Below are 23,272 nucleotides of genomic sequence, written 5' to 3' on the forward strand. Positions count from 1 at the left end.
ATTATCATACCACTGAGCTGGAGGCTGCATGGACACATAGTGAGAGACAGCCCCAGCCCTGACGAGCTCCCAGTGTAAACAGTATCACACACACACCCCCCCATTCACACACAGGCCTGGTCCCTGCCTGACCTTCTGAATCATGATGCTGTAGGTCCCCGTAAGTTTCAGGCCTCTGGTGAAGTAAAGTGCGTTCATCCAGCCCAGGACCAGGGCAAAGACCATGACAGCCAGGTAAGCTTCGATCCCCGTCAGGTACAGCGCTGCTGTGATGATCACCAGCACCGAGTAGATGAAGCTGAGGAAGAGCAGGAGGATTCAAAGGCGAGATCAAAACATCCCCCTGGAATGAACCAGCCCAGGAGGGTCGAGCTCCTGCCAGTCCTGCCCCAGGGCACCGTCGGAGCAATGGGACTGGCGACCGTCACACGGCGGGTACACCTCTTTAGCAGCTTCCAACGTGCCTTACGAGGGCCCCCGGGGCTTGTGGAGCACAGCGGGCAGCGTGCTGCAGAGCAGTGTTTGTGTGGGGATCCGGAGCAAGCCCACCACCCCCATATGCAGTGCCCTGGGAGCTTCAGTTCCCATCTGAGAAACCCACACAGGGCAGGGCAGGAGGAGGAGATCCCTGCTGGGACGTGAACCCGCAGGTGCAGGGACGTCAGGCTGCAGAGCCGTCCCCTCTGACGCGGCACCCCTCGCAGGGGGCAGACCCAGCGAAGGCTGGGGAGAGTTCTGAAGCCGGGGAAGGAGATCGTGTCTGTATTTCTTCACACACCCGTCTCCTCTCTTAAGGTGTCTATTGGGATCCCTGGCCAGAGAGCCAGAGACGGCATACCGGGAGCCTCTGCGCTTTTGTCCACTACCAAGGAGACTCCATCAGCGCCAGGCTGGGGTGACATCTCCCCGAGACAATACGGCTGATCCCAGCCCCCGGGCACCTGCAACCGGCACTTCCCTTCCAAATGCATGTCCAGGGCTGGGGGGTAGATGACGTCTCACGGGCGATGGGTGGGGTACACCATGGGCAAAGGGCATCGTGACTTACTAGAGCAGCTGGAAGGAGCCGTCTATAAAGAACGAATTCACTCCTGGACACTTCTTCATAAACAGATCCTTTAGCTAAGGAAGAAAGAAAAGAAGATGGAGCCGGAGCTCGGGGAGGGGCGCACACTGCGGCACCTGGGGGGACGCGGACGGATCGGTGGAGGCAGAGGCTGGGACCGGCTGGGGAGCACACAGTGGGCACCACAAGAGGAGCTGGCATCCCCGCAGGGTCCTTACAGGGATGGAGGCAGGACTGGCCCTGCTCCACCCAGAGGAGGGGAGGTGAAGGAGTCTCAGTGCTAAGGCTCAGTGCTAAAGAAGAGGCTCTAACCCGACCCACCCCCGCAGGAATGGGGGCAGCTCTAGGTTTTATCCTAAATTTGTAAAGGCAAAGCCATCTCGTTCTGCATTTAACCCTTCCCCTGCTGTGCAGGGAAGCCAGACCCATGGGCGTGGGGACCAGGACCGGCACCATGAGAGATTCAGAAAAGGGACAGACAGCGGGAAGGGGCCGCCTCCCAGGCTGGTGTGAGCGGATGTGGCCCCATGGCGTAGCACCGCCGGCGTCCATGGTTTACACCCGCTGGGATTGGGCCCTCACGGTGCCAGCTCCCTGCAGTGAACCAGAGGACATTTTAAAAACCCTTTTGGGTGTGTTAAATACCTTGAATCAGAGCTCCCAGCCCCATGGACAGCCCCACCCCACTCTGCCTCTGCCGTGCCCCAACCTGGTCCCCCAGGGAAGCTCTGGGGAGACTGGCAGGAGCAGTCTGAGGGCTGCAGCCCAAGGGGCAATTGCCAAGCGCAGTACAGATGTGGCCTGGCAGAACAGCCCCTCAAGGGAAGGGTGCTCAGAGATTCCTGGGAAGGGTGTGGGTGCCCGCTGAGCTCTCCCGGTGCCAGGCAGCTCGGTGTGGTCTGTTCTTGGGGAAGCATGTGTTGCGGGGTTTGTGGGTCTCAGAGTCGGGCCCTGCCCCTTGCGTGTGTGTGAGACAAGACACCCGTGCAAGTGCAGAGTGGCAGGATGGGGGACACTTGTGTGAGGGCCGAGGGGCATGCAGGCTCTCGTGCGAGACAGAGGGAGCACTTGTGCGAGGGGGTGAATGGTTTCCACTTACGTTGGTGAAAAAGAACAAGACTCCAGTGAAGAGGGTTATGATCTCCCCGGCCAGGCGCAGGTAGTCGATGGTCGTCGTGTAGGGATACGGCGGCTGCAGAGCGGGAAAGATGCTGAGAACGTTACCCCGAAATCCCAGCACTGTGGCCTCCTACAGCGCCATGCTCCCTGCTCCCCGGTGCTGAGGCCAGCCTGCCCCAGGCAGAAACGAGAGCCCTCCCCTCTCCCAGGCATCGTGAGCCAGACGCTGCCCAGGACACACCCGGCGGGGGCACCCGGACAGGCTCACCTTCCTCTACAGGGTCCGGCACTGGCCACTGCCATAGGTAGGGATCCCGGATGGCCCAGGGCTCTGAGGTGCAGCCGGAGGTGGGATCCAGGGCTGTCTCCCTGGCCTGGCCCGCCGGGCCCCTGATGTGGGCTGTAGCTCCCAGGGGGCAGGGAGACCCCCCGGGGGTTAAACAGGCTGAGCTCTGGGGGAACCACTAGGGACTGCCCGGAAAGCTCAGCTCTACATGCAGTCCAACGGCGGGAACCTGCTGCTCCTGCACAGACCCACAGCAGCCGCCCCGAGCCCCAGGGACCCGCCGGGCCGGGCGGCGTGAGACTCACCGTGCCCTCCATGGGGCGGTGGTAGGCGACGAGGGTGAAGACGACCATGGCGCTGAGGTAGGAGATCACGCTGATGTAGAAGGAGACGGCCCCGAACTTCCGCCACTTGTCGCGCAGCAGCTCGTTGATGGGCTCCACGGCGAGCATCTCGTGGCGGTTCTGCAACAACCCGGCGCGTGAGTTCAGGGCCGGTGGGTGGGGCCACGCAGGCCACGCCCACACCTGAACAGACGGGGCGGCCGTGCCTGCGGCCGGGGGGCACGGAGATGGGGCGGCGCTGGCCGTGCCTGCGGCCGGGGGGACGGAGACGGGGCGGCGCTGGCCGTGCCCGCGGCCGGGGGGACGGAGACGGGGCGGCGCTGGCCGTGCCCGCGGCCGGGGGGACGGAGACGGGGCGGCGCTGGCCGTGCCCGCGGCCGGGGGGCACGGAGACGGGGTGGCGCTGGCCGTGCCTGCGGCCGGGGGGCACGGAGACGGGGTGGCGCTGGCCGTGCCTGCGGCCGGGGGGCACGGAGACGGGGGTGGCGCTGGCCGTGCCCGCGGCCGGGGGGACGGAGACGGGGCGGCGCTGGCCGTGCCCGCGGCCGGGGGGACGGAGACGGGGCGGCGCTGGCCGTGCCCGCGGCCGGGGGGACGGAGACGGGGCGGCGCTGGCCGTGCCTGCGGCCGGGGGGCACAGAGACGGGGCGGTGCTGGCCGTGCCCGCGGCCGGGGGGATGGAGACGGGGCGGCGCTGGCCGTGCCCGCGGCCGGGGGGACGGAGACGGGGCGGCGCTGGCCGTGCCCGCGGCCGGGGGGCATGGAGACGGGGCGGTGCTGGCCGTGCCCGCGGCCGGGGGGATGGAGACGGGGCGGCGCTGGCCGTGCCCGCGGCCGGGGGGACGGAGACGGGGCGGCGCTGGCCGTGCCCGCGGCCGGGGGGCATGGAGACGGGGCGGTGCTGGCTGTGCCCGCGGCCGGGGGGATGGAGATGGGGCGGTGCTGGCCGTGCCCGCGGCCGGGGGGCATGGAGACGGGGCGGCGCTGGCCGTGCCTGCGGCCGGGGGGATGGAGATGGGGTGGCGCTGGCCGTGCCCGCGGCCGAGGGGCATGGAGACGGGGCGGCGCTGGCCGTGCCCGCGGCCGGGGGGCATGGAGACGGGGCGGCGCTGGCCGTGCCCGCGGCCGGGGGGCATGGAGACGGGGCGGCGCTGGCCGTGCCCGCGGCCGGGGGGACGGAGACGGGGCGGCGCTGGCCGTGCCCGCGGCCGGGGGGCATGGAGACGGGGCGGTGCTGGCCGTGCCCGCGGCCGGGGGGATGGAGATGGGGCGGTGCTGGCCGTGCCCGCGGCCGGGGGGCATGGAGACGGGGCGGCGCTGGCCGTGCCCGCGGCCGGGGGCATGGAGACGGGGCGGCGCTGGCCGTGCCCGCGGCCGGGGGGATGGAGACGGGGCGGCGCTGGCCGTGCCCGCGGCCGGGGGGCATGGAGACGGGGCGGCGCTGGCCGTGCCCGCGGCCGGGGGCATGGAGACGGGGCGGCGCTGGCCGTGCCCGCGGCCGGGGGGATGGAGACGGGGCGGCGCTGGCCGTGCCCGCGGCCGGGGGGAAGGAGACGGGGCGGCGCTGGCCGTGCCCGCGGCCGGGGGGACGGAGACGGGGCGGCGCTGGCCGTGCCCGCGGCCGGGGGGATGGAGACGCGCGGTGCTGGCCGTGCCCGCGGCCGGGGGGACGGAGACGGGGCGGCGCTGGCCATGCCCGCGGCCGGGGGGCATGGAGACAGGGCGGCGCTGGCCGTGCCCGCGGCCGGGGGGATGGAGACGGGGCGGCGCTGACCGTGCCCGCGGCCGGGGGGACGGAGAGGGGGCGGCGCTGGCCGTGCCCGCGGCCGGGGGGACGGAGACGGGGCGGCGCTGGCCGTGCCCGCGGCCGGGGGGATGGAGACGCGCGGTGCTGGCCGTGCCCGCGGCCGGGGGGACGGAGACGGGGCGGCGCTGGCCATGCCCGCGGCCGGGGGGCATGGAGACAGGGCGGCGCTGGCCGTGCCCGCGGCCGGGGGGATGGAGACGGGGCGGCGCTGACCGTGCCCGCGGCCGGGGGGACGGAGATGGGGCGGCGCTGGCCGGGCCCGCGGCCGGGGGGACGGAGACGGGGCGGCGCTGGCCGTGCCCGCGGCCGGGGGGACGGAGACGGGGCGGCGCTGGCCGTGCCCGCGGCCGGGGGGACGGAGACGCGCGGTGCTGGCCGTGCCCGCGGCCGGGGGGACGGAGACGCGCGGTGCTGGCCGTGCCCGCGGCCGGGGGGACGGAGACGGGGCGGCGCTGGCCGTGCCCGCGGCCGGGGGGCATGGAGACAGGGCGGCGCTGGCCGTGCCCGCGGCCGGGGGGACGGAGACGGGGCGGCGCTGACCGTGCCCGCGGCCGGAGGGATGGAGACGGGGCGGCGCTGGCCGTGCCCGCGGCCGGGGGGATGGAGACGCGCGGTGCTGGCCGTGCCCGCGGCCGGGGGGACGGAGACGGGGCGGCGCTGGCCGTGCCCGCGGCCGGGGGGCATGGAGACAGGGCGGCGCTGGCCGTGCCCGCGGCCGGGGGGATGGAGACGGGGTGGCGCTGACCGTGCCCGCGGCCGGGGGGACGGAGATGGGGCGGCGCTGGCCGTGCCCGCGGCCGGGGGGCATGTAGACGGGGCGGCGCTGGCCGTGCCCGCGGCCGGGGGGACGGAGACGGGGCGGCGCTGGCCGTGCCCGCGGCCGGGGGGATGGAGACGCGCGGTGCTGGCCGTGCCCGCGGCCGGGGGGACGGAGACGGGGCGGCGCTGGCCGTGCCCGCGGCCGGGGGGCATGGAGACAGGGCGGCGCTGGCCGTGCCCGCGGCCGGGGGGATGGAGACGGGGTGGCGCTGACCGTGCCCGCGGCCGGGGGGACGGAGATGGGGCGGCGCTGGCCGTGCCCGCGGCCGGGGGGCATGTAGACGGGGCGGCGCTGGCCGTGCCCGCGGCCGGGGGGACGGAGACGGGGCGGCGCTGGCCGTGCCCGCGGCCGGGGGGCATGGAGACCGGGCGGCGCTGGCCGTGCCCGCGGCCGGGGGGATGGAGACGGGGTGGCGCTGACCGTGCCCGCGGCCGGGGGGACGGAGATGGGGCGGCGCTGGCCGTGCCCGCGGCCGGGGGGCATGTAGACGGGGCGGCGCTGGCCGTGCCCGCGGCCGGGGGGACGGAGACGGGGCGGCGCTGGCCGTGCCCGCGGCCGGGGGGCATGGAGACAGGGCGGCGCTGGCCGTGCCCGCGGCCGGGGGGATGGAGACGGGGTGGCGCTGACCGTGCCCGCGGCCGGGGGGACGGAGACGGGGCGGCGCTGGCCGTGCCCGCGGCCGGGGGGCATGGAGACGGGGCGGCGCTGGCCGTGCCCGCGGCCGGGGGGCATGGAGACGGGGCGGCGCTGGCCGTGCCCGCGGCCGGGGGGCATGGAGACGGGGCGGCGCTGGCCGTGCCCGCGGCCGGGGGGATGGAGACGGGGCGGCGCTGGCCGTGCCCGCGGCCGGGGGGCATGGAGATGGGGCGGCGCTGGCCGTGCCCGCGGCCGGGGGGACGGAGACGGGGCGGCGCTGGCCATGCCCGCGGCCGGGGGGATGGAGACGGGGCGGCGCTGGCCGTGCCCGCGGCCGGGGGGATGGAGACGGGGCGGCGCTGACCGTGCCCGCGGCCGGGGGGACGGAGATGGGGCGGCGCTGGCCGTGCCCCGCGGCCGGGGGGACGGAGACGGGGCGGCGCTGGCCGTGCCCGCGGCCGGGGGGACGGAGACGGGGCGGCGCTGGCCGTGCCCGCGGCCGGGGGGACGGAGACGCGCGGTGCTGGCCGTGCCCGCGGCCGGGGGGACGGAGACGCGCGGTGCTGGCCGTGCCCGCGGCCGGGGGGACGGAGACGGGGCGGCGCTGGCCGTGCCCGCGGCCGGGGGGCATGGAGACAGGGCGGCGCTGGCCGTGCCCGCGGCCGGGGGGACGGAGACGGGGCGGCGCTGACCGTGCCCGCGGCCGGAGGGATGGAGACGGGGCGGCGCTGGCCGTGCCCGCGGCCGGGGGGATGGAGACGCGCGGTGCTGGCCGTGCCCGCGGCCGGGGGGACGGAGACGGGGCGGCGCTGGCCGTGCCCGCGGCCGGGGGGCATGGAGACAGGGCGGCGCTGGCCGTGCCCGCGGCCGGGGGGATGGAGACGGGGTGGCGCTGACCGTGCCCGCGGCCGGGGGGACGGAGATGGGGCGGCGCTGGCCGTGCCCGCGGCCGGGGGGCATGTAGACGGGGCGGCGCTGGCCGTGCCCGCGGCCGGGGGGACGGAGACGGGGCGGCGCTGGCCGTGCCCGCGGCCGGGGGGATGGAGACGCGCGGTGCTGGCCGTGCCCGCGGCCGGGGGGACGGAGACGGGGCGGCGCTGGCCGTGCCCGCGGCCGGGGGGCATGGAGACAGGGCGGCGCTGGCCGTGCCCGCGGCCGGGGGGATGGAGACGGGGTGGCGCTGACCGTGCCCGCGGCCGGGGGGACGGAGATGGGGCGGCGCTGGCCGTGCCCGCGGCCGGGGGGCATGTAGACGGGGCGGCGCGGGCCGTGCCCGCGGCCGGGGGGACGGAGACGGGGCGGCGCTGGCCGTGCCCGCGGCCGGGGGGCATGGAGACAGGGCGGCGCTGGCCGTGCCCGCGGCCGGGGGGATGGAGACGGGGTGGCGCTGACCGTGCCCGCGGCCGGGGGGACGGAGATGGGGCGGCGCTGGCCGTGCCCGCGGCCGGGGGGCATGTAGACGGGGCGGCGCTGGCCGTGCCCGCGGCCGGGGGGACGGAGACGGGGCGGCGCTGGCCGTGCCCGCGGCCGGGGGGCATGGAGACGGGGCGGCGCTGGCCGTGCCCGCGGCCGGGGGGATGGAGACGGGGCGGCGCTGGCCGTGCCCGCGGCCGGGGGGATGGAGACGGGGCGGCGCTGGCCGTGCCCGCGGCCGGGGGGATGGAGACGCGCGGTGCTGGCCGTGCCCGCGGCCGGGGGGACGGAGACGGGGCGGCGCTGGCCGTGCCCGTGGCCGGGGGGCATGGAGACAGGGCGGCGCTGGCCGTGCCCGCGGCCGGGGGGACGGAGACGGGGTGGCGCTGACCGTGCCCGCGGCCGGGGGGACGGAGATGGGGCGGCGCTGACCGTGCCCGCGGCCGGGGGGACGGAGATGGGGCGGCGCTGACCGTGCCCGCGGCCGGGGGGCATGGAGACGGGGCGGCGCTGGCCGTGCCCGCGGCCGGGGGGCATGGAGACGTGGTGGCGCTGGCCGTGCCCGCGGCCGGGGGGACGGAGACGGGGCGGCGCTGGCCGTGCCCGCGGCCGGGGGGCACGGAGACGGGGCGGCGCTGGCCGTGCCCGCGGCCGGGGGGCACGGAGACGGGGCGGCGCTGGCCGTGCCCGCGGCCGGGGGGATGGAGACGGGGCGGCGCTGGCCGTGCCCGCGGCCGGGGGGACGGAGACGGGGCGGCGCTGGCCGTGCCCGCGGCCGGGGGGCATGGAGACGGGGCGGCGCTGGCCGTGCCCGCGGCCGGGGGGCATGGAGACGGGGCGGCGCTGGCCGTGCCCGCGGCCGGGGGGACGGAGACGGGCGGCGCTGGCCGTGCCCGCGGCCGGGGGGCACGGAGACGGGGCGGCGCTGGCCGTGCCCGCGGCCGGGGGGATGGAGATGGGGCGGCGCTGGCCGTGCCCGCGGCCGGGGGGATGGAGATGGGGCGGCGCTGGCCGTGCCCGCGGCCGGGGGGACGGAGACGGGGCGGCGCTGGCCGTGCCCGCGGCCGGGGGGCATGGAGACGGGGCGGCGCTGACCGTGCCCGCGGCCGGGGGGATGGAGACGGGGCGGCGCTGACCGTGCCCGCGGCCGGGGGGATGGAGACGGGGCGGCGCTGACCGTGCCCGCGGCCGGGGGGATGGAGATGGGGCGGTGCTGGCCGTGCCCGCGGCCGGGGGGATGGAGAGGGGCGGCGCTGACCGTGCCCGCGGCCGGGGGGCATGGAGACGCGCGGCGCTGGCCGTGCCCGCGGCCGGGGGGATGGAGACGCGCGGCGCTGGCCGTGCCTGGCCTGGAGTCGTCTCTGTGCACGAGCCAGGCTGCATCCTCCCAAATCTTCACAATGGCCGAGGCACTGGGGGCTGGGTCCTGCAAGGGGCCTGCCATGCCTAGGGGCCCTCGTTCGGCAGCCCAGTCCCGCACCAGGCTGCGTGCCCAACCCTTCGTTGCCTCCCTCCCTGGTGCCATCTCAGCGCTCACCTCGATGTTACTGTTGTACACCAGGATCTCCAGGACAGACACCTCCTCCCCACAGGTGTCCAGCGAGGAGAGGTCGTAGAGCGAGGAGTAGACGGGCCCGTAAGCCCAGTCCCTGAATTTTCGGGAGAGGTGGCGGGCGTCCTCATCCGTGATCTCCCTGCGGATGATGTGCTGGAACATCTGGAGGGTGGGGGAGGATGGTCACCCACAGCACGATGTGTATAGAAAGTTACACTGCTCCGAGCCCCCCGCTCTCTGCTCAGAGCCCCCCGCTCTCTGCTCAGAGCCCCCCGCTCTCCCTGCAGCCCTGAGCTGCCAGGCACCGGGACACACTGCTCCGAGCCCCCCGCTCTCTGCTCAGAGCCCCCCGCTCTCCCTGCAGCCCTGAGCTGCCAGGCACCGGGACACACTGCTCCGAGCCCCCCGCTCTCTGCTCAGAGCCCCCCGCTCTCTGCTCAGAGCCCCCCGCTCTCCCTGCAGCCCTGAGCTGCCGGGCACCGGGACACACTGCTCAGAGCCCCCCGCTCTCTGCTCAGAGCCCCCCACTCTCTGCTCAGAGCCCCCCGCTCTCCCTGCAGCCCTGAGCTGCCGGGCACCGGGACACACTGCTCAGAGCCCCCCGCTCTCTGCTCAGAGCCCCCCACTCTCCCTGCAGCCCTGAGCAGCCGGGCACCGGGACACACTGCTCAGAGCCCCCCGCTCTCTGCTCCGAGCCCCCCACTCTCCCTGCAGCCCTGAGCAGCCGGGCACCGGGACACACTGCTCAGAGCCCCCCACTCTCTGCTCAGAGCCCCCCGCTCTCCCTGCAGCCCTGAGCAGCCGGGCATTGGGAGACACTGCTCAGAGCCCCCCGCTCTCTGCTCCGAGCCCCCCACTCTCCCTGCAGCCCTGAGCAGCCGGGCATTGGGAGACGCTGCTCAGAGCCCCCCGCTCTCCCTGCAGCCCTGAGCTGCCAGGCATTGGGAGACGCTGCTCAGAGCCCCCCGCTCTCTGCTCAGAGCCCCCCGCTCTCTGCTCCGAGCCCCCCACTCTCCCTGCAGCCCTGAGCTGCCAGGCATTGGGAGACGCTGCTCAAAGCCCCCCGCTCTCTGCTCAGAGCCCCCCGCTCTCTGCTCAGAGCCCCCCGCTCTCCCTGCAGCCCTGAGCTGCCAGGCATTGGGAGACGCTGCTCAGAGCCCCCCGCTCTCTGCTCCGAGCCCCCCACTCTCCCTGCAGCCCTGAGCTGCCAGGCATTGGGAGACGCTGCTCAGAGCCCCCCGCTCTCTGCTCAGAGCCCCCCGCTCTCTGCTCAGAGCCCCCCGCTCTCCCTGCAGCCCTGAGCTGCCAGGCATTGGGAGACGCTGCTCAGAGCCCCCCGCTCTCTGCTCAGAGCCCCCCACTCTCCCTGCAGCCCTGAGCTGCCAGGCATTGGGAGACGCTGCTCAGAGCCCCCCGCTCTCTGCTCCGAGCCCCCCGCTTTCCCTGCAGCCCTGAGCAACCAGGCACCGGGACACACTGCTCAGAGCCCCCCGCTCTCTGCTCAGAGCCCCCCGCTCTCCCTGCAGCCCTGAGCTGCCAGGCATTGGGAGACGCTGCTCAGAGCCCCCCGCTCTCTGCTCCGAGCCCCCCACTCTCCCTGCAGCCCTGAGCTGCCAGGCATTGGGAGACGCTGCTCAGAGCCCCCCGCTCTCTGCTCCGAGCCCCCCGCTCTCCCTGCAGCCCTGAGCAGCCGGGCACCGGGACACACTGCTCAGAGCCCCCCGCTCTCTGCTCCGAGCCCCCCACTCTCCCTGCAGCCCTGAGCAGCCGGGCACCGGGACACACTGCTCAGAGCCCCCCGCTCTCTGCTCCGAGCCCCCCGCTCTCCCTGCAGCCCTGAGCAGCCGGGCACCGGGACACACTGCTCAGAGCCCCCCGCTCTCTCTGTTGCACTGAGCAGCCGGGTGCAGGGGGTTCCACTTGCTCTAAGTCCAGGCCAATATTTTCAGCAGCGGCTGCTGATTCTGGGCACCCAACTCTGGGCCAGGTTTTCAGAGGAGCCGAGCCTCTGACTATCTGACACGCCAGCCCAGAGTGTCCGCACCGATAACTGCGGCAGCCAGCCAGAATCAGGGGCCAGCATGGAAAGATTTGGCTTTAATATTCCCACAGCAATTACTGTGTGATGGAGGCTCTTCCCCCGCTTCCTCTCTACCCCACACCTGTTTTACTGGCCTGTATAGCACCTCATTTCCTCAAGGCCCTGGGGTAACTTTTCTGCTTGACCATGATGGGCTGGGACCCCTCTGATGCTGCCCCAGAGTGGCCGGGGTGGTGGTGCTGGGGAGTGCCGTGAGACCCCACGAGGCCGGCTCCCTGGGTGGAAAGGCGCAGCAGTGACCGGCACAGCTGCACCACTGTTTCCATAGCAGTAACGTCATACAGCGCCTGTTAATTCACAATCCCCGTGTCTTTACTGGAGACACACACACGCACCCCGCCACGGTCCCAGCTGCACGGTGCTGGGGGAGGGGGACGAGGTAGAAGAGAAGGGCAGTGGCACACTCGAGACGCCTGAGATTCACTAACCGAGCCTGTTAATGGGCTGCTACACTTATGCCCAAGATCAGAGCCCCCTTCACCACAGAGCCGTTTGTCTTGCAAGGTTCCAGGGCAGCTTCTTAAACACCCTCACCCCCGCTGGAGACCTGCGACCGGCCGCTAGGGGGAGGCAGTCACTAAATCACAAACCAGCCAGGCCCCAAGTCCCTCCCCAGCCCTCATAGCAGCGCACCCTGGGGCGATCAGGGGAACCAGCTCCTGCTGCGGGTGGGTGGGTGAGCACCCGTGGGTCCTGCACATGCCTGTCCCAACATGTGGTGTGTCATCCGGCGCGTCGAGCACCCCAAAAACCATGCGGGCGAAACCAGACAATCCCTGCGCACTCAGATGAACTCCTGCAGGACAATGCTAACAGAGCAAAACCCCACAGCGCCCAGGGCAAACCTCACCCCACAGCTGCCTCCATTGGAAGTGGTTTCTCGCAATATGCACTAACCCCTTATGCGTAACAATCTGTCCCACCCTGTATTTAGTGGGACCCTCTGGGTCCCTCATCCAGCCCTGAAGAAGAGCTCAGAGCGGCTCGAAAGCTTGTCCCTCTCACCAACAGAAGCTGGTCCAATAAAAGAGATTACCTGACCCACCTTTTCTTGCTCATATGCTGGACTTACAGGGACTTGGGGTCAGTCCCGGCCTTCCAGCCCCGTGAGCCGAGCGCTCGACTGATGTGCTGGGTTATTATCGATGCACAAGGATACACACTCGCTGAGCGGAAGTCGTGTACACAGACCGCTCCCCAATACGGAGACTGCGCAGTCACCCCAGAACGGAGCCCTGCCTAGGAGCCGTATGCTGATCAGCATCTCCTGCCCTTCTGGGGGCTGCCACTGCCATCTGAGGGAGCTGCAGGGGCAGTGGGGGAAGAGGGGCCCTCGCCCACGGGCTGGCAGAGCTGGTTTTGCCCTTTCCCTGCGGCAGCAGCTGGAGGGGGACAGGTATGACACGCCCTTACCCCGATCTTGCCGATCTTGGCGGCCATCATGAGGGGCGAGAGGCCGTCGTTGTTGAGCAGGGCCTCCAGGTTGGTGTCGGGGAAGAGCTTGGCGCACTTGATCAGCAGCAGGTCGTACACCTTGGTGACAAACCTGGTGTTCTCCCGGGTGTTGTCGGCGATGGCCACCAAGGCATGCAGCACCGTGTTGCCCCGCGAGTCCTGGCGCCGCAAGTCTGCTTTCTTGTGCGCGTTCTCCGTGAGGTAGTGGACGATGTGCGGCTGGTTGGTGCAGGCAGCGAGGGAGAGGGGCAGCTCGCCTGGCACGGGAGAGAGCACGACAGACGTCAGCCTTTCTCGGCCCCGCCACCCTCAGAACCGGGCTCTGGGCACCGGGCAGCCAGCTAGGGGGAGCCAGGCCAGAGGCCTGAGGAGAGGCAGCCGCTCTGCTCCCCCAGGCAGCGAGGGAACAGTGGCGAAGTAATCAGGAGCGTGAGTGTGTAATGGGATTGCACACGTGTGATGGCATGCACACCGCGATTGCGTGTGAGACTGTTCTTGTGACCCAACGGGGAGATCCTGCACAGACTGGTGTGTACCAGCGCAAGGTACTGAGAGTGTAAGGGATTGCACACGTGTGTGACGGCACGCACACCACGACTGCGGGAAACTGTCTGCGTGACCCAACAGGACGATCCCACACAGACCAGTGTGGACCAGCGCAAGGGTTGTATCTCCACACAGGAGTGCCAACGCTTACCATGGCAACCATCCAACAAGCTGGGGGAGTCGCTCACCCCCTGCGCGGGGCACCCTGGGGAGAGTCACATCATCCCCGGAGCCTGGCCAGTCCCACACGGTGCCAGGAGCAGTCACGCCCACGAGCCTCCTGTTCTCACCCCCTTGCACTTGGAGGCATCGAAGGGTGCAGTGGGGCAGGGGCACCCAGCTGAGGTCGTGGTGTGGCCAGGCGCAGCGTGCTGCCGCTCCCGTGGCTGAGCCGGGAGGGCCCCCTGTGAGTTGCCTTTCGGGTCCCCCCTTCCCACTGGGGCTGCCAGGGACATCCAGCCTCCCCCTCCCCGCCCAGCCAGCCGGCCTCAGCCCTGCGCCAGGGACCCACCACGGAAGGGCAGGTCATTCTCCAGCGACGTGTCAGTTCTAGGCCCCTGCCGACATGGGGGAGGGGTCCATTTTGGGGTGGTCTGTGGGACACAGAGCTGGTGAGACCCCAGAGCCCATGTCCCAGGCCAGCAGTCAGCAGGCAGACAGGAACGCTTCCTGGCACCCACAGCCGGGAGCTGGGCCGAGGGGCGGGCAGGTCTGGCTCATTACCAAGCCCCCATCGGGGCGTCCCCCTCACTGGAGGTGGCTTCTCTACCCGCTCTTCCAGCGGGGCCCCCATCAGCTGAGGACGTGGCCTTTCCTGTGCGCAGGGCCGGGCAGCGCCCCCCACTCACCGAAGTAGAAGTACCCGCCCTCGTCCTTGGGCTGGAAGAAGCGGCCGCGAGCCTGGGCGTGCACGTCCGCCCCCTTCTCCACCAGCAGCTCCACGTAGTGCTTGCAGCGACGCTCGATGGCGATGTGCAACGCCGTCTGACCTGGAACCACACGCAGGCCCGTCAGTGCCCTGAGCACCCAGCCCCCGCCGAGCCGGCGTCACGCCCCCGACGCACCGCGGGGAGGGCAGGCCGGGGGTGAACGTGGCTCTGCCCCCGCCGCGGCTGAGCTCCCAGCAGCCCGCCCAGCGCTGGCCGTGGCCAGGAATCCCACCCCTGTCCCGGGTCACAGCTCAGCCCCCACCTCGGTAGTAGACGTCTCGGAAGGGCGAGTTGATGAACTCCCGCATGTTGCCTGTCTTCTCCGCGATGGCCAGGAGCAGGGGGATGGTGTCGTTCTTGCCCCCACTCAGATTCAGCAGCGCTTTGGGCAAGCAGGTCTTCCCCGTCGAGGGCTCTGCGGGGAGCGGAGGGGCTGTGAGAAAGGGAGCGGGGTGGGCAGGAACAGCCTGAAGCTCAGAGCAGGCACGTGCCCACCTCCAGGGTCTCCACCTTCACCTGCTGCTGTCCCAGCCACAAGCCCCCAGGAGTGCCTGGCCCAGGAACACCTGCGTTCAGAAGCGTTTCTTGTCCCAGGGATGGGTCGCATGGGGGCTCAAGCCTGCTTGTCTGGAAGAGAGACTGGTTCCCCAGAAGGGCAGCCGGATCTTCAGGGGAACCCACCAGCCCCGATACACTCACAGGGGCACGGGCAAAGGCCGCACAGCCAGGCTCAGGGATGCCAAGCTGGGCATGCACAATTGAGGGCGCACGCCTAACTTACCGTCACTACTCGCTCCGCCGTGCTGACTGCACACGAAGCACCCAGCCCAATGGACGGGGGGCGGTCTAGATTCTGCGCTAAGGGCACCGGGCCTGCACAGCACAGTCACTGGCTTCCCCTCTTCTCCCTTGTCCTGAGCTGGTATGTTCAGCTCCCCCACCCCGGCAGGAAGCCCCAGAGCCAGGGCTCTGCCCGTTTCGCAGCTCACCTCGAAACTCCTCGTCGGTCAGGCGCTTCTTGTGGGTCAGCAGGAAGGGGAGGAGCCCGTCCAGGCCGGCAGTCGAACCCCGGGACACAATGTCGAAGAGGATGGGCCGGTTAAACACCTTGAGGACTGGAGGTGGGTTGGGGGCCGGGGCCTTCGGGCTGTGGGTCTGCTTCCTGGAAAAGGGGCACCGGTTCTACAAACAGGCTCTCAGAGCGCAGCTCCTCCTGCCACCAGCGCCGGCCTGACGCCTACAGGGCCAGGAGCCAGGGCATGAGCCGGCCACGGCCACTGACACTTCCTTTACCAAAGCCTGCTCCAGGTGCTTGGGTGGGCCACCTGGTCTCCTGGCGCTTGACTTCTCCTCTGCCCCACAGCATTGCGGTTACCCAGGTGCACAAGAGGCAGCGTGATCCAGCGGACAGCATACTGGACTGGGAGTCAAGACAGTGGGACTGAGCTCTACCACTGACTCTCTTGGACAAGGTGCTTCCCTGCTCTGTGCCTCAGTTTCCCCATCTGTAAAATGCAGGCAGTAATACTTGGTCGCCTGTGTAAAGTATTTCACTTCCTATGGAAGGAACAGAACTCAAGCTCCCCCCGTTACACCACTGATTCCGTCATAGCCGGATGTTTCTACTAAACTGATCAGCAGTGCAATAGTTAACGATGCTGACATGTTAGCTGGTGTCATTAGGCTTCAGAATTAACACACACCATTGAGAGGTAAGGGCCGATTCCCACCTCTCCTGGGGGTTGCTTCTGTTTCAGACAGGCAGCCCTGTGCCAGGTCACATTAGAAATTAGGCTAGACATTTACATTTAAAATATGAAGATAAATTAAAGCTTAAGCTTTCCAGAACCTGACAGCAGCACCAAAGCAGGTCTGATACAGCTCAACCCGCCCCTCATGCCTGGTCCTGCAGGCCTGTCCCTCACTTCACAGGGCCCAGGGTCATCAGCACTTGAATTTCCTAATGCCTCCCAGCTTTGGAGGCCACCTGCCCCTCAGGGGACCCTGCATGCTCTGAGAGAGGCCAGCCGACACCTGCTTGGGAAGGACTTTGCATCACAGAGGATCCAAAGAACAAGCCTGGGTGCTGGTGCATGCAATTATTTCCCAAGACACATATAATTTAGCATCGCTATACACAGAGCCCCCGTCCAGCTCTGCGCTGCTGCTGTCAGCAAATCCAAAATCCTCCCCTTCCATTCCAGGAGCTGCCCAAGAATCCCAGCCCCGAGAGGGGACTGCAAGGAAGACGTAATTCTAGCTGGCTTCGCACGCCGAACTGGCTGCCTTGAAATCCCACGCAGGCAGTGGGTCCCAGGAGATTAGAGAGACCAGGTGGGTGAGGTGATATCTTGCATCGGACCCAGCCCCTGGGGAGGAGAGCTTGTTGGTCCAATACAAGATAGCAACAAGGTGGATGAGGAGCTATTTGAAATCCCCTGGCAAACAAGCGCTAGGTGAATGTGACCCCGAACGCTACCGTAACCCACTCCTGCTTAAAGGCTGCAGCCAACCGGGCTGAGCAAAGCAGCTGTCACGGCAGCCTGCTGCCCCCGACCCCAGCGGGCACCAGAGAGACACAGTCCCAGGGTGGAGAAGTCACAGCCCGCGCTGGGGAGGCAGCCCGGTAGCCAGGTGGTTCGTGCTCCATGCGTCCACGCAGGAGACAGGGCTCGGTTCCAGGGCCAGGTTTCTTGCCCCCTGTGAGAGTTACAATGGCAGCAGGCCGATGGCCAGAGAGGGGATGGGTGACGGATTAGGTCCTTTCCCAGAGCAAGGAAGTGTAATAAGACTGCAGCCCCCTCCTCTGGTTACACTAGGACCAGCACCAACGGGCCTCGGGATGCAGATCTGCCCCAGCACCGAGTGCCTTCTGCCCAAGGGGCTTTGCAAACCTTAATGCCTTTAGTCCGGGCAGACAGGTGAGCATCATTTCACAAAGGGGGAAACAGGCTCAGAGATGGGGTGGGGGTGACGTGGGCCAGCTCCCTTGCTGAAGGCTGGGGCATGGCTAAATGCCACTCTCCAGAGGATACAGGCCCTCAGGCCAGTTCTGTGGACACAAGCCGGGCTGGTTTGGGCACCTCTCTTGTCTCAGCTAATCACATCTAAACAAACCGGTTTCAGCTAAGCCCCAGGCCTAGCCGGAGGGGGAAGCACAGCCTGACCTAGGCGTTCCCCCTCGAATCAGCCACTTACAGAACAAGGCGTCATTAAAGGAATTTCTACCTCGCTCGGCGAGGAGCAAACCGGGACCTTTGAGCAATGGAATGAGCTTGCCCACTCTGCGGGGTCTGCATGGCTGGATCGGCCCAGCCAGTGCTGCCGGCACAAGAACCCAAACAAACAGCGAACCTCACCCGGCCCCCGGCCCCGGCCCGGCTGGGGGCTAGCCTCAGAAACCACGAGCAGCAGTTGCTTGCACTTCCTGGTAGGTTACAAGCAAACAACTCAGCTATTTGGGAGGGAGCATTCGGGTGGCATACGGGGCCAGAAATACGAGTGACGGGGGGATATGTGGGAAGGGAAAGTGTGGCTAAATGCCAGGAAAACCTCCCTAGCAGGGAGATCACCAGATTGTTTGTATCAATGAGAACCTTGGCATGGCGCTTTATGAACAAATCCGCCACGCTCCCAGCCCCAAAGAGCTTCCCACAGGGCCGCGCCCCAGGAACAAGGGGAAGCGTCTTCCTCTGCAAGGCTGCTCCAAGCTCTGGGGACGAATCCTAGCCTGGCTGAAGGGGGCCCAGCACCCAGGTTGCAAAGCTCAGACCACCTTCAGGGGACAGTGGGGGCGTGGTGTCTGGGTTCATTTGGCAGCTCGCCTGGGTGCACAGACCCCACTCAGGCCAGGCCCTACCGGAGAACGTCCACAAGCTTTTGGTCCTGCCCCCATGGAAGTCAGAGGCCAAACTCCAGGGGAGGTAGGATGGGGCCTTTAGACCTGCCGGTCCGATTTCAGCTGTGGCTAATATCCCTGCAGAGCGGGTGGGGGGCAGTTAGACCTCGGGGGTGGGGTGGGGTGGGGGAACAGTCAATACAGGCCGGGGGCTCCTCCCCTGGCTCAGTGGCATGGTGCCGCACTGTGCCCGTTGGGGCGACATGAACGCACACTCCTCTCCGAGCGCTGGTCTCTGCCGTGGCCCCCCAGCCCTTGGGAATGGAAGTGATCCCAGCAGGCAGGGGAGAGTGAGACCCCTAGCACCATCCAAGGCAGGTGACTGTGTCACAGGGTCGTCCAGGCGCACACCCCTGTCCTACACCAACAGCCCCAATCGCTGCTCCGCACACACGTGGCTGCTGAGGGGGCTCAGGACCATGGCTGATACGGGCGGTCCGGGATCCTGCCCCACCCTACACGTATAAAGGAACCAGCGTGGGGGAGAGAAGCCGGGGGCAATTCGTTCTCAGCATCTGGAAGAGCAGCGTCGGCCTCTGTGCTTCGTACAGCACCGTGCACAATGACAGCTCTCCAGCCACCAACAGTGCCTGCGAAACCTGCTGGAAGCGTCTCTTCCCCTCCGATCCCTGCCCTCCCCTGCTTCCTGGATTCACCTGTTCTCTGTCCTGGGCAATGCCCCCCAACTCCTAGCCCCTTTTACCCTAGGATCTGACACACACACACGCACGAGCAGGAGTGTTGTCATCCCTTTGCTACAGGCCATGGGGGACAGTGAGACCCAGAGGTGTGGGTTTGGCCCTAGGCCACCGAAGGGTGGCATTCTGACAGCCTGAGCATCGGGACACACTGCCTCCCAGAGCGGGGACCAGAACCCTGGGTCCTGCCCCCCAGCCCCTTTGCTCTAAGCAGTCCTGGGTCCCCGTCAGTCCTCAGCACCTGAGGTCTCCTGTGTGGCCATCGCCCTGGGAAGGACGGTGGAGTGCAGGACCCCAGCAGGGCAGGAGCTGTGTCATGTGCTGTCTGAACGACCCCAGGGCGCAGCTCTTGCTGGGAGCCCCGGGGAGCGGAGCCGGAGTCTCTCCAGCCTATGGCGTGGCCAGCCCCACAGCGTGGGGAGTTTCTCCAGGACAGACCGGTGCATTGTCCCCCGCTGCCTGTTCTGGGGCGGGCCGGGCCTCCATGTCCCCTGGGATCATTTCCTGGCCCAGCCTGGCAGGGAGGGGCCGGGGAGCACTCCTGAAAAGCCCATTCATGCCGGAGCCCGGCTCGCCACTCCCAGCGAGGAAAGCCAGGCGCACAAGGCAGAGGTGAGACAGCCCAGCACAGAGCCCTCTTTCAGGGAAGCGCGCGAGAGGGGAATTGGCAGCCAGCAGCCCCGGCGAGTGCCAGTACCTCCCAGGCCAGGCTGTCCGCCCTGCCCTCCAATGTAGCTCGCTCAGGGGACGGTTCCACACAGCCCTGCCCCCTGCTCCTGCTGACCACCCCCCGTCCCGCTGCTCGCTCGCAGCCCCCAGATCTAGCTCTGCGTGACCGCCGCCGGCCTGCGCCGGGGTTCAAGGTCCGTTCCAGAACACGGCTCCGGCCCATTTTGGTCTCGGCGCTGGGGTTCCGCCCCCCGGTATCAGGGCTCATCTCTTCCTTACTTCAGGGACAAGTCAGGCAGCTGCGTCCTAACCCCAGCCTGGAGCACCCGGAGCACCTCCCAGCTGGGGAGGGAGCACCACGGGCTGGCAGAGGCAGTGCACTGACGGGCACCCAAGGGCATCCCAGCTACTCCTCCTGCCTGGGACACAGGGGAGGGGAAATCCCCCTGCCTCTGATCGTCCCTTGGGCTTCTGGAGCTTCCCAGTCCCGCTACAAGAGCCTTACCACCTCCTGAGCGGTCTGCCCAACTCACTGCTACTTTCTGCCCCTGGGGAGCCCCTTCGCTCTGCAGCCTGCCCCAGCTACATTTCCCTCCTGGGGCAGAGGTTTGCTTTGCGCCAGGTTGGAGGGGCCTGGCTATTGTCCAGCTCCCAGCAAGGCACCTTTAGGAAGCTGGCATCCCTGTAACCCCAGTGCCCCTCTTCTTTGTAAGTGACCGTGGAAAACGTTCAACCAGACACAAGCAGGTGGCGTTAAGCGAGCACATTCAACATAAGCCCTGCAGAGCCTGCTACACACACGCAGCTGCCCGGTGCTATACATACTCATGATTGTTACTAGCTGGCACCTGTGAGAAATTACCAGGTTGGCAGAAATGCCCTTGCTGAGCACTGGGACTGTGATATCAAAGGTAGCAACCCCATCCTGCCTCTCCATGTCCCGCTCTCTTAGTGTGTTTGCTCCCTGCCATCCTAGCAGCTCAGATAAATAGCTTTCACAGCAAACATCTCAAAGAAGGTTCAAATCCACGGCAAATATTTGCAACAAAAATGTGGATTTTTTTGTAAAAAGTAGCATTAAAATAAAATAAACATGGCTCGGTCGGGCACCTGAGCACCAAAAATAATAGAAACAGGAGCCCAAAGCTCTCTCCAGCACTTCCTGAACAGCAACAAAACATCAGGAGCGAAAAGGCTCAAAAATTGGATTGGCCCAGAGAGACGCTGGATTGTGAGGCTGGGAAAGGCAAATGCCCCAAGCTAGAGCCTGCTGATATTTTTCAAAACTTTGAGTAAATGTTGCATTTGGAGATTCTGAAATTTGAAAAATAAATGGAAAAATTTTGGACATTTGCTCGAAAAATGCTCCCTTTTCCCAGCCACCTCTAGAGCAGGTAAAACCATTTGAAATTGAAACAGCAATTCACAGTTCCGCCCTCCTTCTCTCCTTTTCCCAGCCAGCTCTCCCCTGACCCTGGCTGGCATCTCGTGGCTGGATGCCCCACAGAGCCCTTGGCACGGAGAGGTGCCAGCGTAAGCAGACATGCTGCCCGTAGGGGACGGGGTGCCATACTCACTCCCTGATCTTCTTCCGCCGGCGCTTGTTCTCGCTGGGGTGCTGGCGGTAGGTGCCATAATCGAAAAGCGAGTCCATGGGGGCTTTCTTGGGCCCTGGGACGACAGAGGACTCGTAGATGGTGGACTCCAGCAGGTCCCTGGGGTTGGGCACGCCCTTTTTGAAGGCCCCGTGGAATTTCATACGCAGGTTTTGCTGCTTGCTGTCCCCCGATCCGGGGGGGAGTTGGGCCGCCTCAGTGGGGCAGGGGCTATCCTCGTTCTCAAACAGGTTGGCCAGAGACGAGAGAGGGAAAGTGTCATTCTGAGGGGAGCCCTCTTCGCCTTGGACCTCACCGGCCTCCCCGACGAGGAGCCGGGGGGGGTCGTCGGAGTCTGCCATGCCGCCCGCTTTGGAAGGGGCCCGACCCCTCCCTGTGTGCCTGGAAGAGAAGGGGTGGGTGAGAGCGTGAGAAGTGACATGGGTTGGGAAGGGGGGTGTATGCAGGTTGAGAGAGACGCCCTATGCAACAAACCCTCCCAGGCAGGCATCAGCACCAGAGATGCACCAAGCTAGGCCGGACGCTCCTCCGCCTCGCTCAGCTCCACCAGCTGCGGGGGCAGGAATCCCAGGCCCCCCAGCTGTGGGGCACAGCTTGGCCCGAAGTGCCAGAGCGCCCTGAAGAGCAGCAGCTCTGCATCAGAGCGAAAGGAAGGGGCAAGGCCCGAGTGGGGACTGTCCATGTGCCTGGGCAGAAAGCCAAAGGGTGGATTAGGGATCCCACTATGCTGCAAGGGAAGAGGGAGATTGCCCTGCAGGTAGGAGCACCCCGGAACTAGCCAGCACGGGTAACCATAGGAGCACAAAGATGGCGGCGTGGGCTAGTGGCTCCAGTACAAGCCAGCCACAGAACCCATGGGCTGCCTGCCTACGCTGAAGTCCTTGTCACCAGGTCTACTCTGCTATTGTTACCAGTGCTAGCTAGAGTAATGCTAACACAGGTACGCTCACCCCCCTTTGCAGTGTAGACACCCCCTTACACGGCCCCGAAGAGGGGATGGGGGTGGATCAAATCGATTCAACCCCTCTTAAAACAGAATAACCCGGCAGACGGGGTGAGCAGCACACGTCAGATTGCAGGGCCCCTGCTCCCCTCACATCTTTGCCTGCTGGGATCTTGCAACAGCTTCCTGGGGCTCGCTGGCAGGAGGGATTGTTCCTAGCCAGTTCCCAGTTCTCACCCCACTGCTCCTAGTGGGGGGACTCCCTGCACCGGGGTTCAGTCCTTCCATGCTCGGGGAGATCACAGTCTCCCCGCGTCTCACTTCTCCCGCACATTCAGTAAACGCGCTTCGCCTGCACTCGGAGCCAGGGCCCCCGGGATGCAGGGCCAGCCGGGCAGGCAGCTAGCAAGCCTGCGCCAGCCGGGTTCCCTTATATCTGCAGATCTGCGTGGGATCCAATCGGCTGCGGGCTTCGTGTTTCAAAGAGCTGCTGTAATGAGAGAGGGCAAGCCCTGCCGCAGGCCCTGCCTTGCCCAGATGTGGTTTTGCTGGGCACAGCCCAGCGCAGGGGAGAGAACAGGCTCTTCTTTCTCCAGCCCTATAAATACCGACCAGCCACCCCAACCCCCCCACCCCCAATAACACCAAGGGCCTGGCTAAGAGCAACACAAGGCAGTGGATCCAGGGCAGCAGGAGAGAGGCAGAAGCTTCTGCCCTGGCCCAGCAGGCTGGGCTGGCACTCACAGGACCCCACACAACGGGCTCAGCAGAGGGCTGGCATGCGTGTGAATGCTAAGGGCCCGATTCTAGTCTCATGCTGGTTTCACACCCAGGCTGCTCCGCTGACTTCAATGGCGACATTCCCAGTTTTCCCAGGTGTAGGTAAGGGGAGGACCAGGCTTCCTGGGCCCAATTCACTGTCACCCTGCCCCTCGTGCGTGCACTCAGTTACACCAGAGCAGAGCAGGGTGAGATGCTGCCCCCTAGTGTTTCACACTCGCACTGCACAGGTGGAAATGGTGACACAACTGAGGGCCAACAGGGCAGCTGTTTCAATCAGACCCTGAGATGGAGGCTTGCAATGGGATGGGGGAGGAGATCCAAATGAGGGCTCCGTGGCAGGGGAGGGACCTGCGTGTTGATTGCCCTGCAGCTGGAATTCAAATCCACGTCCATGATTTATTCTGGTGCACAGGAAAGTTTGCAAAAGAAATAACCAGCAGGCAGCAAGTTCTAAGCCACAGCCAGCTACGGGAGCCAAGGTGTCGGTGTCTGTGCTGTTGTTGACAGGCCCCGGCAGCTCTGGGAGGACAGAAAAAGCAGCCTGGAAACATGTCATTTTCTACTTGGTTGCAGCTTTGTGTAACAAGC

The 23,272-nt window shown here is 67.5% G+C and overlaps 1 protein-coding gene across 3 annotated transcripts in view; it reads right to left on the reverse strand.

Annotated features, from left to right (window-relative positions):
• TRPV4 (transient receptor potential cation channel subfamily V member 4) overlaps nucleotides 1-23,272 on the reverse strand; it is a 48,684-nt gene that overhangs the window by 11,317 nt on the left and 14,095 nt on the right. For 2 of the 3 annotated variants that reach the window (XM_037878786.2, XM_037878785.2), the window contains exons 2-11: nucleotides 20,920-21,339; nucleotides 15,067-15,239; nucleotides 14,340-14,492; nucleotides 13,997-14,137; nucleotides 12,561-12,859; nucleotides 9,029-9,208; nucleotides 2,777-2,935; nucleotides 2,166-2,258; nucleotides 1,049-1,122; nucleotides 133-298 (exon numbers count right to left, since the gene is read on the reverse strand). In XM_037878786.2, the coding sequence (XP_037734714.1) occupies nucleotides 133-298; nucleotides 1,049-1,122; nucleotides 2,166-2,258; nucleotides 2,777-2,935; nucleotides 9,029-9,208; nucleotides 12,561-12,859; nucleotides 13,997-14,137; nucleotides 14,340-14,492; nucleotides 15,067-15,239; nucleotides 20,920-21,299 (1,818 nt within the window). In that variant the 5' untranslated portion in view covers nucleotides 21,300-21,339. Of the gene's footprint in view, nucleotides 1-132; nucleotides 299-1,048; nucleotides 1,123-2,165; nucleotides 2,259-2,776; nucleotides 2,936-9,028; nucleotides 9,209-12,560; nucleotides 12,860-13,996; nucleotides 14,138-14,339; nucleotides 14,493-15,066; nucleotides 15,498-20,919; nucleotides 21,340-23,272 lie in introns of those variants that run through there. The other variant, XM_043529545.1, reaches the window with a different exon arrangement.

The sequence above is a fragment of the Chelonia mydas genome, chromosome 15 (genome assembly GCF_015237465.2).
Source record: "Chelonia mydas isolate rCheMyd1 chromosome 15, rCheMyd1.pri.v2, whole genome shotgun sequence".
In the NCBI taxonomy this organism is placed as follows: Eukaryota; Metazoa; Chordata; order Testudines; family Cheloniidae; genus Chelonia; species Chelonia mydas.